General features: G+C 36.7%; 1 protein-coding gene across 2 annotated transcripts; it reads right to left on the bottom strand.

Moving 5' to 3' along the window:
* On the bottom strand, positions 1-2,265 carry LOC141686601 (mRNA cap guanine-N(7) methyltransferase 1-like). Of its 2 annotated transcripts, XM_074491630.1 has the most exons (6): positions 1,977-2,265; positions 1,513-1,577; positions 1,233-1,283; positions 818-1,129; positions 624-685; positions 1-399 (listed from the first exon to the last, which is right to left on the bottom strand). In XM_074491630.1, the coding sequence occupies exons 1-4, from the start codon at positions 2,107-2,109 to the stop codon at positions 977-979; spliced, it is 402 nt and encodes a 133-aa protein (XP_074347731.1). In that variant the 5' UTR covers positions 2,110-2,265; the 3' UTR covers positions 1-399; positions 624-685; positions 818-976. The 2 variants fall into 2 exon arrangements, with proteins under 2 accessions (XP_074347731.1, XP_074347730.1); XM_074491629.1 differs by having other exon boundaries at positions 624-1,129.
* Between the last annotated feature and the right edge of the window lie 14,685 nt (positions 2,266-16,950).

The raw sequence follows: 16,950 nt of genomic DNA on the forward strand, positions 1-16,950 counted from the left end.
TTTATTTAATCTAAAATATGCGTAAAAAGTCAAAAAAACTTGTAAGGGTGTACATGTTTGCATGCGAATTGTTAAGGGTGTTCAAGGGTAAGTTATCTATGGGCCTTCTCCCACATCACTTCTGCATTGTATTTTTGTGCGACTGGCACTTCTCACCGTGATGATTTAACGAGCTTACACAAAAACGCATAATCATTGCACTGAACAAAGGTTCAACTGTTCAAGTATGTAATGTTTTCTTTCATTTTGTGCAATTGGCCTTTGTCTTCGTCTTGTCTACCACTTGTTGGTGTCGGTTGTGGTTGCTCTCGCCGTCAAGTATGTAATGTCTTCTTTCTTTATGTGTAATTTGCCTCTGTCTTGTCTACCACTTGTTCGTGTTCGTTTTGGTTGGCCTCGCTGCAAAGGAAATTTGTTGGCAGAAAACCATCAAAAATTTAATATTGAACAGAAACAAGACCAAGAGTTCATGCTATAGGATTCAAGTTAACAGTGGAGTTGCACATATACGACCGGGAATCTTTTCAGTTAGAGCGATCAATGTACTCGTGCAGTAAAATTAACAAAAAGAATTTACTCATTGCATATATAGCATATATCATTTTCAAAGAAAAGAAGCTTACCTTCCCCAAGACAAAAGCCAGATATAAGTAAGCCACTTCCCATTCATCTAGTGAGAGTGTACCTTAACACGTTATTAAACAGTAGGCACTAGGTTACATATATTTGCTAAAACTTGATGAGCTATATATACAGTTAACAAAACCTAAGAATGTGTTCTGCAAATTATATCAAAACTGTACTTATAAAAATTTACCCTGGTCCTCATTCCCATCATACGGCACATTATTAGGTACTCTTCAACAAATGCATGATTATTTTTTACAAAAACCAGTTCGAGATCATACTGCACATTTAAACAAAACTGCACGAAGATTGATGTCATATGCAAAAAGGTCCTGTGATGATTATATGTTTATGTAAAGTTAAGTAAGATACTAATCCCATTGGGAGTTCTTCTCATCATTGTTATGTAAATGCAATTTGTCAAGCAACAAAACTGTCCCTCCTCTGCCAGTGACTTGAAAACATGAAAGGGAACAATCCATTCTGGACAATCAAGAGCATCCTGCAAGAAACAGCACAAAGGACTCCATATCACTTGTGATTAAACACTAAGAAGTTCTGATACGGCATCAGTCTTCAACACTCTAAAGTCAATATGAACTTACCTCAAGATGGAATTTGTACTTGATACCAAAGGGACGTGCCGATTTAAATTTCTGTAAAGAAAAATCAAAGGGTTTCTCCATTTAGTTGTTCAATTTGACAAAAAATTAAACCCCATCCTCAAAACTAAGCGAAATGGTTTTCATTACAGAACATCATAAAAATGTGAAATGATTGGAACATGTCACTTAGTCCGATAAAATATGCCCGTCAAACTCTTTGTCTTAGTTTGATATCGAAGGGGATACTTTAAAACGAGAAAAAAAAATTGAGCAGACTCACCTTTTCCAAGTATTCTTCATCAAAGCGTATCCAGTACACACTATTTCCAAAGGCCAGTCCTTCAGCTGCATATTCAAAATTAAGGAATGAAAAAACCAGCTTCCCACAGAGAGTAGTATATAATCAGAGAAAGGTAAAGGCCGAGTTTAGCTATAAGGTTCAGAATATATAATTAACAGAAGACTCCTTAAAATCTGTAATTTGTTTCTGTTGTTAAATTTCATCAGATACCGACTTTATTTGCCTTCCAACCATTCTAAATTGAAAGGAAAACATGAAAATGGTTATGTTCATCAACCGAAATTCAATATTCTGTCAAAATTATTTCTTAAAACTTCGACAGAACTCAGCTATGGATGTGCTGATGTAATAAATCTGGTCTTATATAAGCATTTGTGGCCAAAAGGCAGGTATGATTTCCTACACAAAAAATACAGCTGGAATACTATAACAAAAAGCCATGCCTGCTCTGAGCTTTTTGATGATAATGTTGGCATCTGGCATTGTTCCAGTGAAGATGCCTCCTGGGCGAAGTAATGCAGAAACATTTGCCAAGACCCGTCGTGCCCGTGCCTCAGTAGACCATGAATAATGCATGGCAAACTGGAAGTTGTAAATAGGTGTCAATTATGAATTATGAAGGAAAGAAACATTGTTTCTTAATAATATTTGAAGGAAGATAGTGTTTACCTGGCAACTGTTTTAACTCAATTTTGTAGGTTAATAGCTAAATCTATCTTGGTGTGTAATTTGAATAAAACCAAGGTATAAGCAAAATGAGACAAAGAGTGGGTGACGCGGAAAATCCTCGTGAAAGGATAAAAACCACGGGTGGGATTGTTGCCCAGGCAAAATAATTATCACTATGAATTTGAGGATATAATGAGTAGAATTTGATTATGTGTGTTTTCTAGTGAGTGTAGGTTGTGTGTTTTACAATGTGCATTCACCTATATTTATAATACATCTTCCATATTCAAATTTCCATTATCTCCTACTTTTCCTCCATGATCCAACTGTTTGTTGAGAGCTTATTGCTTTTTATCCCCTGTTTCTAACTCGCAGTTTGACTCCTTCTTTCCGTCCTTGTTCACGTCATGTCCTCTCGTTCTCCCGTCATGTCATGCTTGTCGTCTTGTCGTCTGGGTTCACGTCACGTCTTGTCAAACTCGACTCCTAACAATAGTCCCTGATTTTATCAATTCATTTGTTAATTGATTAAATCAAATCCCTTCATCTTCTTATTAGATAAACTATGATACCACCGAGGAGTCTCCTCGATCTTTGTGTTGCGTTGTTCCAATTTCACACGCCATCTTCCATTCACCTTTCCCCCATAAAATTCATCACTTCACTTCATTTGTGAACTTTCACTCCTCTCAAAAAACCCTAATCTGAAGTCTTCCAGAGATGACTAAAAAAAACCCAAAAAACACCTCTTCAGTTAACGCATATTCCGTCGAAACTTTGTCCGATGCAAACAAATGGGCGCCCACCAATCTTCTTGACTCTCGTGACAGCAATCCAAGCTCCATGAAGAAAGAAAAGCTTGAGGAAGCTAGGCTGTTATTCTATGGGACAACTGAAGTCGTGATCCCTGATGCTGACGAAAGAGCTGATTGGTATCAAAAGAACTGGGTTTGCTTCTACTACTACCCGTTCGATGTCGGTATGATCTTTCCTTTTACTAATCTTGTGAAGGATATTTTAAATAGCATGCATGTTGCTCCTGGCCAATTAATTCCTCTTGCTTGGCGAATTCTAACCTGTCTTGACACCATTGAGGCTAAACATGACTTAAAATTGATGTTGATGTTGTGAAATACTGTTACTCTCTTAAGAAATTTAGTGGGTGTCGTTTTGGCTTTGTGAACAAAAACAAGGATGACCCCCTCATCCTTAACTGTGATGTCGTGAATGATAGAAAGTGGAAACTTGATTATTTTTTTTGTTAATAAAGCCTCTATGGAAGATGACACCGCTTATCTTCTTGATCGTTGGACCTCTGATGAACCCCACTTTGAATTTGATGAAAGCAACACCTCCACCAAGGCCATTGTTAAGAAAGTGATGGCACTTCTTGTCGAGGACAGGTTGTGGCCTAACTGCTTGAATCGTCCTATCAGAAATTTCGGGACCGTAGATGTTAAGGACTTCATTAATAAAATGAAGAAGGCTAAAACTACTGGTGTTGTTGAGAGACCAATAGTCAAGTATGCAGCAAATAGGACTAGGAGCAAGGTCATTATCAATACTCCACTAACAAAGTCTCCACATTCGGTTCAAAGCTTGTCATCTGAGACACTTGAGAGTCCCAAAGACGACAAAGGTATTGAGATGAGTTCCAGCCGCATTTATGCTAAAGGTATGCGACGCTTGTGTGTTCTTATTGCATATCTCCTTGTTAGCATTCCCGTTATACTTATTTTGCTAACTAGTGTAGAGCCATTTTATTTGATTGTAGAATTTAAAACTCGCGTCATCAAACCCCTGATTATATCGAGTAAAGAGTTGTTTGCCAAAAGAGCCTGTGGGGAAAAGTCTACTGAGATTGAATCCTCTAAGACCCCTTTTCTTCTTCCCTCAAGATTAGTCCTGATGCTAAAAAATTGAAGACCAATGTTAGATATATTTGATAATGTCATGGCTAATATGATTTATGTTTAGTTTTCAGATCTTACTTAAACAGGATAAATCAGTACTTACTGGAAGTCAGGACTTAAGGATATCAGTACTTATATTATCAGGAGATAATCATCAGAAGATGGATATCAGAACTTAAGTACTGAAGGACGTTCAGATAAGGACAACAGCTGATTAAAGGAAAGAAGATCGAGATAAACATAAGAAGAGATATGCATGAAGAAGGAATTCTATGAAGAATAGAATACTTGGAAGAAAAGATATCTGATTGATATATTTTAGGAAGCAGAATTATATTCCATATCAATTAGCGATCATCTTGTAACTGTGTAGTATATAAACACAGACATAGGATTTACACTATAAGTGTTATCATTATCGAAAATATTATTCATTGTAACCCTAGCAGCTCTCGTGATATTTGTTCATCACTGAGAGGTAACAGTTCCATACTGTAACAGAGTTTATTGTTTCAATAAAGTTTGTTTTCTGTTACTTGAGTTATTAAAGTTCGATTTGATTGTACTTTACACTGTATTCACCCCCTCTACAGTGTGTGTGTGACCTAACAAGTGGTATCAGAGCCTATCTGTTAACGCACAAATAGTTTAAGATCCAAACACAATCATGTCTGACATAGAAACTCCAACTAAGCCTACCAAAACTGAAGATCCTCCAAAGACACAAATTCAAAGTCGGTATGAGACCATCAGAGTTCCCATACTGAGACTATCTGAATATGCCATATGGAAGGTGAGGATGACCATGTTTCTGGAAGCCACAGATCCAGAATATCTTGATAGAATCAAGGAAGGACCTAACAAACCAACCAAGCTCGCTGTTGCAGTTGCAGGTGAAGCACCAAAGACTGTACCAAAGGAGAAGAGTGATTATACTGCTGAAGATATCGCATCAATTGCTAAGGATGCTAAGGTACGACACTTACTGCATAGTGCCATTTATAATGTAATGTCAAACAGGGTAATTAACTGCAAGACTGTAAAGGAGATATGGGATGCTCTGGAAATAAGGTGTCAGGGAACTGATATAATTAAAAGGAACAGGAAGACAATACTCACTCAAGAGTATGAACACTTTGACTCAAAGGCTAATGAGTCATTGACTGATTTATATGATAGATTTGTCAAACTCTTGAATGATTTGTCACTGGTTAATAAGGAGTATGATCTTGAAGATTCAAACCTTAAATTTCTGTTAGCTCTTCCTGAATGCTGGGATTTGAAGGCTACAACAATAAGAGACAACTACAATCTTGATGAAATAACTCTTGATGAAATTTATGGAATGCTCAAGACTCATGAACTTGAGATGGAACAAAGAAGCAAGAGGAAAGGAGGAAAGTCAAGGACAGTTGCTCTTAAGGCTGAAGAAGAATCCCCCAAGGCAGCTACCTCAAGGAAAGACAAGGGTAAAGCTCTTTTCATAAAGTCTGATACTGAGTCATCAAGTTCTGAAAGTGATGATGACTCAGATTCTGAAAGCTTGCCTGAGACTGATGCTGATGAGGAGATGATGAAGCTGTGTGCTCTTATGGTGAAATGGATCACAAAGATTTCATACAGGAAGTTCAGGAAGCAAAAGAAGTTTTCTAGGAAAGGCACAAGTTCTGATAAGAAGAATTTCAAAAGATCTGAGGGCAGAGGAGGAAAGTCTGATAGAGGAGATTATACCAATGTCAAATGCTATAACTGTGGTGAGAAAGACCACATATCTCCTGATTGCAAGAAAGTGAAGGGTGACAAAGGCAAGGCTCTTATCACAAAGAAGAAAAGCTGGACAGACACCTCAGACTCTGAAAGTGAGGAGAATTATGCTTTGATGGCAAATGCTGATAAAGCAAGTGCTGAAAGCAGTTCTGAAGCTGCTGAATCAAAGGTACCTCAGACTACTTATGCTTTTCATACTGATGATATTAATGAGTTGAGAAGATATCTTAAAACCATATTTGTTAGTTATAGAGATCAAACTTTAACATGTGAAAGATTAACTTCTGAAAATCTTGCTTTTAAGAAAAGAAATGATTTCTTAGAAAAAGAGTTAGTTATGTTCCATCAAACTCAGAAGGATAGAGATGATGCTTTTTATGTTAGGGATGAAGTGCTAAAAATGAATGAATCTCTAAAACCTGAGTTAGAAAAGGAAAGAGAGATTATCAGGACTTGGACTAACCCCGGCAGAACAACTCAAAATTTGCTAAGTAGTGAAAATTGGAAAGAGGGCTTAGGTTATGGAGAGGATAAGAATGATAAAGGAACTGTAGAAATTAAGCCTGTTGTTAAGCAAAAGCCAAAGCTAAAACCTGTTAAGTTTGTAACTGTAAAGTCTGATAATGAGAAATCAGAAGTTAAAGAGGGATTAACTTCTGACAAACTTAAACAGGAAAAGACAGCTGAAGTAAACATAGGTTTAATGACTAAGAAGCAGCTTAAGCATAAGCTGAAAGATGTTAAAAATGCAAACAAGGTAAAATCACCTAGGAAAAATAGGAATGGAAAGGAAGGTGTGAATAAAATCAATGATAATAAGCCTGTTCCTAAAGCTCCTAGGAAAACATGTCATAACTGTGGAAGTTCTAACCATCTGGCCTCTTTTTGCAGGAAGAATAATAACATAAACTCCTTACCTTCAAAGTCAGGAGTTAAGAGTCAGTCTGTTAGATATAAGCCACAAAATCCTTGTTTTCATTGTGGTAGTTTATGGCATTCCATTTATACTTGTAAGGAATATCATAGTTTGTACTACCTTCTTTAAAGAAAGTTTCCATTGTTCCTTCTAGTGTAAATTCTGATTCAAAGTCTGATAGTGTAAGTTCTGATAAGAAAAATGTTAACATAAACTCTGATGCTAAATCCGCTGCAAATGTTAACAAACTTGATAAGGCCATAGGATCCAAGCAAGTCTGGGTCCTTAAAACTAATCATTAGTGGTCTTTGTGATTGCTGGGCAACAGGAAAAATATCCTAGTTCTGGACAGTGGATGTTCAGGACATATGACTGGAAATAAAGCCCTGCTATTAGACTTTATGGAGAAAGCTGGCCCAAGTGTTTCTTATGAAGATGGTAACATTGGAAAAACATTGGGATATGGAAATATCAATCTTGGGAATGTCACCATTAAAGAAGTAGCTCTGGTCTCAGGACTTAAACATAATCTGCTGAGTATAAGTCAAATATGTGACAGAGGTTATCATGTTGATTTCTTTGAAGAACACTGTGAAGTTGTGAGTAAATCTAAAGACAAAGTTGTTCTGAAAGGATACAGGCGTAATAACATTTATGAAGCTAAGCTTTCAACAAGTACTGATGGTTCTACAATCTGTCTAATGAGTAGAGCATCAATTGAAGAAAGCTGGAATTGGCACAAGAAACTCTCTCATTTAAATTTCAACAATATAAATGAGTTGGTCAAGAAAGATCTTGTGAGAGGACTGCCAAAGTCAGTATTTGCTCCTGATGGCCTTTGTGATTCTTGTCAGAAGGCCAAACAAAGAAAATCTTCATTCAAGAGCAAGACTGAATCATCAATTCTTGAGCCTTATCACCTTCTACATGTTGATCTATTTGGTCCAGTAAATGTCATGTCTATTGCAAAGAAGAAATATGCTATGGTCATAGTGGATGAGTTCACCAGATACACATGGGTGTATTTCTTGCACACAAAAAGTGAAACTCCATCCATCTTGATTGATCATGTCAAACAACTGGATAAATTGGTCAAAGATTCTGTGAAGACAATAAGGAGTGATAATGGCACTGAGTTCAAGAATTTGATAATGGAAGAGTTCTGCAAAAACCATGGAATTAAGCAGGAATACTCTGCTCCTGGAACTCCACAACAAAATGGAGTTGTTGAAAGGAAGAATAGAACTCTCATTGAAGCTGGACGTACAATGCTTGAAGAAGCAAAGCTTCCAACCTATTTCTGGGCTGAAGCTGTACAGACTGCTTGTTTTACTCAAAATGCAACACTCATTAACAAGCAAGGAAAGACACCATATGAGATGGTGAAGAAAAAGAAGCCAAATCTGAAGTATTTCGATGTATTTGGATGCAAGTATTTTGTTCTTAAGACTCATCCTGAACAGCTATCCAAATTTGATCTAAAAGCTGATGAAGGAATCTTTGTTGGATATCCACTTTCCACAAAAGCCTTCAGAGTCTATAACTTGAGAACGAGAGTGGTCATGAAATCTATCAATGTCTCTTTTGAGGACAAGAAGATTATTGGACTTGAAGATTTTATTGATCATGATCAGCTGAGATTTGAAAATGAAGACTCAAATTCTGATACTGATAATCCTGACAATCTAAAGCCTGATACTGCAAACTCTGATAGATTAAACTCTGATGTTATTAAAACTGTGGTGACTACGCCAAAGGAAGATGCACCTATGCAGGGGGAGCATACTCAAGATCTTACCACATCTCAAGAAACATCAGAACATACATCTGGCTCTTCAAGTTCTGATTCATCAAGTTCTGATAAGCCAAGTTCTGATAGTTCTGAAAATCTAAATTCTGAAGAATCCATCTCAGAGAGCATAGTTTCAGGGGGGCATCAGAAAATGAAAATGAAGACAGCATGGATCATGGGGGAGCATCCAGTTCTTGAGAAAACCTTCCATCTGCAAGGAAGTGGACTAAATTACATACACCTGATTTGATAATTGGAAATCCTGATGCAGGTGTCAGAACTAGAACAGGTACTTCAAACGATTGTCTTTACAATTCTTTTCTTTCTCAGACTGAGCCAAAGAAAGTGGAAGAAGCACTTTAAGATGTTGATTGGGTGCAAGCAATGCAAGAAGAGTTAAATGAATTTGAAAGAAACAAAGTCTGGACCCTAGTGCCAAGACCAAAGAATAGATCTGTTGTTGGTACAAAGTGGGTATTCAGAAATAAAACTGACAGTGATGGCATAATTACAAGGAATAAGGCAAGGCTGGTTGCAAAAGGATATTCTCAATAGGAGGGAATTGATTATGATGAAACATTTGCACCAGTTGCTAGGTTAGAAGCCATAAGGATATTTTTGGCTTATGCTGCTCATAAAAAGTTTATTGTCTTTCAAATGGATGTGAAAAGTGTTTTTCTCAATGGAGAATTGGAGGAAGAACTATATGTTGAACAACCTCCAGGCTTTGTAGATTTCGAATATCCAGATTATGTCAACAGGCTTGATAAAGCACTTTATGGACTTAAGCAAGCTCCTAGAGCATGGTATGAGACTTTAGCTCAGTTTCTTCTGGAAAGTGGATTTAACAGAGGAACTATAGACAAAACACTATTCTACCTCAACCATGGAAAGGACTTACTTTTGGTCCAGATTTATGTTGATGATATCATTTTTGGTTCTACAAATGACAGACTTTGCAAGAAGTTTGCCAAACTGATGCAGTCAAGGTATCAGATGAGTATGATGGGGGAACTTAGCTATTTTTTGGGCCTTCAAGTCAAGCAGAATGAAGAAGGCACTTTTATTTGTTAAACAAAGTACACCAGAAACTTGCTGAAGAAATTTGGAATGCAAGATTGTTCAAGTGCATCCAATCCCATGGCCACTACAACAAAACTGGACAAGGATATTGGTAAATCAGTAGATATTACTGATTACAGAGGTATGATTGGCTCTCTACTCTATCTAACTGCTAGTAGACCTGATATCATGTATGCTACCTGTCTTTGTGCAAGATTTCAAGCAGATCCAAGAGAACCTCACTTAACAGCTGTGAAAAGAATATTCAAGTATCTTAAGAGAACAGCTGATATGGGATTGTGGTATCCCAGAGAATCAGATTTTAAACTAATAGGTTACTCAGATGCAGATTTTGCAGGTTGCAAAATTGACAGGAAAAGCACAAGTGGAAGCTGCCAATTTCTTGGAGGCAGATTGGTTTCTTGGTTTAGCAAGAAACAAAAGTCAATTTCCACATCAACTGCAGAAGCAGAGTACATTGCTGCAGGAAGCTGTTGTGCACAAATTCTTTGGATGAAGAATCAGTTACTGGATTATCGGTTAACATATTTCAAAATCCCTATTTACTGTGATAATCAAAGTGCTATTGCTATGACAGGTAATCCAGTTCAACACTCAATGACAAAGCACATCAGCATCAAGTACCACTTCATCAGGGAACATGTGGATGAAGGTACAGTGGAATTGCACTTTGTTCCGACAGATCAACAACTAGTAGATATCTTCACAAAACCATTGTGTGAAGCTACTTTTACAAGATTGGTAAATGAACTTGGAATGGTTTCAGGTTCTTTCTCTAAATCTGCTTAGTTTTGTTCTGATGCATCAGACTTTATGATCAGTATTTACAGAATTTACTCTCTTTGTGTATTCTGTGCTTAAATGAAAAATTTTCTTAAGTACTGACTGTTGTCTGATATAAGTTTCTAAACTCTAAAAATGATATGTCTGTTTATGTAACTATTCGATCCTATGAGGATACCTGTGCTAGATGCTGACCTAGTAGTCTTAAATAAACTAGGGATCCCATGTTAGAAGTAATTATTTATGTGGAAATCTATTTGACACAAGCAAATTCTGATATTGAGCTTAGTTGAGTTTACTTTGTCTATCTTATTACTAAGTCACAAACTAGAATAATGCTTCTCATCTGTTAAGTTCTGACGCTAGTAAATCTGTTGAATGTACTAAGTGCTGATAAACTTCTCTTATCAAAAGAAAAAGAAAAAATTCAAGGATTAAAATTCAGGTACTCCTTTGAGATCTAGAGTAAAAATGTGGAAGGAACGACCCAAGTGCATTGCTGGTATTAAGTAAATATGCATCAGAAAAGCAAAATATTTTCTTGATGACTTTTCACACTCTATGATTACTGGAGAAATACTCTAATAATAGCAGAAATTCTGATAAGCAGTCGTGACTCACTTACACTGAGAAGCCACTGTAAAATGGAATTTAAAAAGATGCACAAAATTAGCACAAAATAATCGAGGTGGACTCAAGCATGAACTCATTCAAAAGTAGGTTTCAGAATAATGACAGGTTTTTAGTAAAGTTTTAGTTATGCCTTATTTCTAAGATGTACTGAAGTGAATCAGACTTTACTCTTTGTCTGATAATTAGCTTAATGCACACACTAAACACTCCATATGAATGATGAAAATAACTGTGGTGATCCATGTTATTTTAAGATGAACAGTTTCTGTGTCACATTGCACAAATTCTGAGGACAAGTTCTGATTACATGTTCTGATGATTAAGTTCTGAAGAATCTAAATCAGAATTTGTGCGAGGACTTACTAAGATAGGCGTTCATTTTTTGAGTTAAGAAATTATGTTCTGATAACTGTTAAGTTCTGATATAAGTCCAAGTTCTGATATTACATTCTGATCCTTTACTTGACTTATTTGTGGATAAAATCTAAAAACAGTCTCATTTTAAATCAGAACACGTTTGGGTAGAATATTAACAGTCAATATCATTAGGGATAGTGGTTCACGTACACGTACAATAATTTTTACTTGTTACTTGTGCACATTAACCCTGACTTACACTTCCAATGACTGTTTTTCGTCTTCCCAGTCTAGGGAGACGAGGTAGAATTAATTCTATCTGTCAGCATTAAATTCCCCTACGTCTCCTGGCATTCTTTTGCCTATATAAACAACCACTTCACATCAGCCTTCACATCAACTCTTTTATCACAAACTCATCTTCATTTTCTTTATATCAAAAACACCAAGGTCAATTACAATATGTTTTTGAACTATGAAACATTCAACATGGAGCTGAGCTGTGAAGCCTGGCAGCAGGAATGGCACGTCACTGCCATTCCTGATGAGATATGGGACTCAGTTCCCCAGGAGGTACTCACCCACCTCCTGTTCTTCTACATGGATTACCATCGCCATCTGGAGCAATTGGAGGAGGAAAGGATGGAAGCTCTCCGCCAGCAAGAGCGAATCATCCGACTCGCTATTCTGTTTGTCGAGAGTAGGAAGAAGAAATGATTTATTTTCTTCTTCCTGTTTTTCTTCATCGTCAGCCTTGACCTGCTTCTTGAGCTAGGACTAAGGCTGTTGATGTTAGGTTTAGCAGCTTAGGACAATCTTGTAAAAATCCTGATGTAATTTAAATTTCATGAATGTATTCTCTTAATATATTAATGAAATTTCCTATTTTTTTGCAAGTTCTTGTCTCTGAGATGTTCTGAAATGCATTGATAAATCCTGATAAATATTCATATTCTGATGACCATTACAATTTAAATTTAAATTAAGTTCTGATTTTATGTTATCAGTACTTGTTCTCTTGATTTATTTTGGTCATTCTCACTCGGATTTTTTTTCCAGAATATTGGTGTTGCAGTGAAAAATAATTGAATAAGTGGAAACAGTTTCAATTTTGAATTAAAACTGATTTACCTTGATTAATGGAATTACTGGGTAAGTGGAACGGTTTTTCCTTGAAAAACTGCAAGTGGTTAAGTAATGATTACTGTTTTCCTGTGCCCATTAAATATTCATTATTACTGCATGTCTGACAGGTGTCTAACAGTTACATTTTTTTTAAAGTATAAGTAAGACAGAGAGAGGATTTTCTAATCTTTTATTCACTTTTACACTTTATCTCTCTATTTCCTTTTACTCTCTTTCTACTCCTGACGTTGGTTTTTTATTTAGACATTTTATCAAACACCTAACAGGCACTCTTAAATCTCGATTTTTCTCATGGCACCTAAGGATTTGATCATTGATGGAGCTAAATTTGTTCCAAACAACTATGCTGCAATTCTCGATCATGCTGAAGCTCCATCTGAGTTGCATTTTGTGCAAGATCTTCTTGCACACAGTGAAATCGGGTATGCATTGACCCAACCTTCGGTCTTTTCCGGCCAACAAGTTCTGACGTTTTGGCGGACTGGGCACTTTGATAATGGTGGTACACATGGTACTCCCAGTATTGTTTTCGAAGTGGATGATTCTACACATGTGGTAACTCCTGGTACAATTCGAAAGGCTCTACATTTACCAGAAGGATGTACTTTTTCAACCCCGGAGGAATCAGCTATTAAAGAATTAATGGCCAGTTTGGGGTATGAGCAGAGTTTGGCAAAGCTTGGGCAGTTGAAACGGGCTCATATCAGAAAGGAATGGAGTTTCTTCTTCGACTGCATCACTAAAGCTTTTGGGAATAAGTGTTCAAATTTTGATGTCATCCCTATAATGAGTCAGCACATCGGGTATGCTATCATTAACCAAACTCATTTCGATTTTGCAAATGCTGTGATAGGACTAAGGAATGGAACTCAATTACTTGTGTTCCATCTGCAAAGAATCTGGCTGAGCACTTGACAAAAGCTGATGAGATGTTAAATACTGATGATTTCAAAACACAGCTTAGAGTCACTGCATTGAGTACTAAATATCTACAAGGTCTCCATTCAACTACTCATGCAGTGCTACACAAGATTCAGGAAGAATTTATCAAACAGGAACAAATTCAGAAAATTGACAAGAAAAAGTTCTTCCAACCTACCTTTGACATAGTTGCTTATATTGAGAAGACTCAAGAGAAACAATAAGCTCAGATTGATGATATTCTGAAAAATCAATCTTCTCAGCAATCTCAACTTGATGAAATCCAAGTCTCAGTGGAATTGCTTGTCTCTCTTCTTTTACCTGCTGATGCCAAAAAGGGGGAGACAGTAAGTAAGTCCAAATGCAAAACTGATAAGACACTGAAGGGGAAGGATGATGAAAGGGATGCCCAAGGAAACTCTGGAATGGGTAGAGGTCATAGTCAAGGTAGAGGTTTCTCATCAAGAAAAGCTGAAATCACAAGTCACAGGACAAGTTCTGATACTAGAAAAAGAATTAGTTCTGCTACTGATAAAAGGATAAGTTCTGATGAACTTTTAGATCTTGATGAAGAAATGTCAAGACAGTTATTTCTTCAGGAAAATCCAGGAATGGACTTGGAGAGTTTAATGGAAGAAGAAGCCAGACTTAAATCAGAAAAAGTCACATCTAAATCTGAAGCTTCTGGTAAAAAGACACTTCCAAAACTCAAAGGCATTGTGATAAAAGAAAGGACAAATACTGAAGCAACATTGGCTAAATCACAACCGCAGATAGATCCAAGATCCAAGGGTAAAGAAAAAGTTGGTGAACCTATCAAGGTTTATGTGCCTCCTGTGAATGAAGAAATCACTGATGAAAAGGATGATCAAGTTCTGACTTCAAGAAAAGTTTTTAAGACAACCTCTGACATGGCTCAAGTTGTTCAGAGTCAAGAGATAGTAAGTTCTGATATTTCTAAGAAGCAAGTAACCTCTGAAATAGCTCAAGTTAACTTGATATCAGAAGATAAATCAAAGAAACTCCTACCAGGATTCACTAAAGCAAAACATACTCAACCTTTGAAGACTGCTGCAAGTGGTTTTGAAGCAAGAGTAGTTACTGGAAAGGAAGCAAGAGATAAAACTGGATTGGGAAGTGCTGATGAAAGAAGAATACAGAACACTACCAATGATCCAACTTCCTTGAGTGAACCAGGTATTGGAGCAACTCCTGAGAGATTGAATCAACTGGAATCTGTACAAATGATTTACCATACCTACTTGAAAGAACACATCTTGTTGTACTTCTTGACAGATGGTAGGGTTTATCATATAAGGTAAAATGCCATTCCATTGAAGTATTTTGAAGAATTGGAGCATGTACTATTCTTACTTCAAGTGAATGACAGATTGACAGGAAGTGCTGCAAACTATTTGAAGGTTCGGATTCAGAGACAAAAAAGGCTTTATTCTGTTAAGTATGACAACACATATGTTCCAAAGTACAGAGATCACAAGGGTGATATAGTTGAAATGAAGCCCAACACTGCTAAGATTATAACTACCTTTCTGGGTTACAGGGCTGTGGAATTCAATCTTGAGTCTGATAAAGCTTATTTGATCAGACTGGATCAGGATATAAGAAAAGCTAAGATTAATGATCTCAGGGCTGCAATCTTTCAAATTGGTGAAGATACTACAGAGCTTAAAGATGCTAAAAGGAGGATGATTGATGAACTTAGATATGCTGAGAGATGTTTATTGAAGAACTATCTCAGAACAACTCCTGACATCAGAGAGATCAGAAGATGAAGCCAAGTCAAGATCTACAACTGATTAAATTCTGATATTTGTACAGACTGAAGTTGTTATCAGAGGTTAAAGATTGGTAAAGCTTTAAGGACTGTAAGTTGTAGTTATCTAGTCTAATTCTCATGCATTTGTCCTTAATGTTTTTGACATCATCAAATATCTTTTAAACTTGTATATTATGCTAATTTACAAGTTGGGGGAGATTGTTAGATATATTTGATAATGTCATCGCTAATATGATTTATGTTTAGTTTTTAGATCTTACTTAAACAGGATAAATCTATACTTACTGGAAGTCAGGACTTAAGGATATCAATACTTATATTATCAGGAGATAATCATCAGAAGATGGATATCAGAACTTAAGTACTGAAGGACGTTCAGATAAGGACAGCAGCTGATTAAAGGAAAGAAGATCGAGATAAACATAAGAAGAGATATGCATGAAGAAGGAATTCTATGAAGAATAGAATACTTGGAAGAAAAGATATCTGATTGATATATTTTAGGAAGCAGAATTATATTCCATATCAATTAGCGATCATCTTGTAACTGTGTAGTATATAAACACATACATAGGGTTTACACTATAAGTGTTATCATTATCGAAAATATTATTCATTGTAACCCTAGCAGCTCTCATGATATTTGTTCATCACTGAGAGGTAACAGTTCCATACTGTAACAGAGTTTATTGTTTCAATAAAGTTTATTTTCTGTTACTTGAGTTATTAAAGTTCGATTTGATTGTACTTTACACTTTATTCACCCCCTCTACAGTGTGTGTGTGACCTAACAACCAATCTCCTTGCTTCCACCAGTAAATCTGATGCTTATACCCCATTTGTGACTCATGGGTACACTACTCATTCCAAACCTGCTAAATTTGCATTCTTGATGGGAGACTTGCTCTTACAACAAACAGTTGAAGCTCATTCTTCCAGCACTTTGGATGTCATCCTTGATGATGCAGCTGGTCACACTTTTCACGTAAGCTATTTCTACTTTTATTGCTTTTCTGTTTTGACTGCTTGTCATGACACTTCATCTTTTGTTTGCTGCAGGCCCTTCAGGAGAGTCTCATGGCTCATGAGGTTGTCGAGAATGAGTACAATAGGCTTAAAGCTCTCGAGGTTGGACACAGTGGCTGTGCCCAAAAGCTCCGCAATGCTCAAGAGCTTGCTACTTCCAACTTAAAGGCTAGCATGGACGTCCAAAAGGAGTTTGATGAGTTTGCTACTAAAGTGCAATCCTTGGAGGCCAAGATGCATGAAGAAGCTCAAAGGGCCATTACGTAACATGCCATGCGAACCAGAGTTGAGATGATGTTAGAGTATCAGCGTGGTGAGTGGTCATCGTGGGACGTGAATGAAACTGTTTGAATTTATAATGAAGCCTATCCTGAGGATGCCTTTCCTCTTTATCGTACTCAGGGTGAAGATGTTGTGCCTCTTTCAACCAAAGCTCCTAATTCCGGAAATGAATGAATTTCCTCGTTGTGTTTAATTGTCATAAATTAAGTTTTTGAATTCTGCCTTTTAGGCCTTGAGACTAAATCCCTATTTCACTTTGCAAGTGGGGGATCATTTCATTTGTTTTATGTCATTTATGGATATTTCTTCCATCCTTTCGTATTATTTCTCT

The sequence above is a fragment of the Apium graveolens genome, chromosome 9 (assembly GCF_009905375.1).
Source record: "Apium graveolens cultivar Ventura chromosome 9, ASM990537v1, whole genome shotgun sequence".
NCBI lineage: Eukaryota > Viridiplantae > Streptophyta > Magnoliopsida > Apiales > Apiaceae > Apium > Apium graveolens.

What these genes read in the sequence shown, in the direction of transcription:
- LOC141686601 (XM_074491630.1), bottom strand. Translation starts at nt 2,109, where the DNA reads ATGCATTATTCATGGTCTACTGAGGCACGGGCACGACGGGTCTTGGCA. An exon ending in CATCAAAAAGCTCAGAGCAG is followed by an intron (nt 1,578 to 1,976) that starts GCATGGCTTTTT and finishes TTGAATATGCAG; the next exon opens with CTGAAGGACTGGCCTTTGGA. An exon ending in AGTACAAATTCCATCTTGAG is followed by an intron (nt 1,130 to 1,232) that starts GTAAGTTCATAT and finishes TGTTTCTTGCAG; the next exon opens with GATGCTCTTGATTGTCCAGA.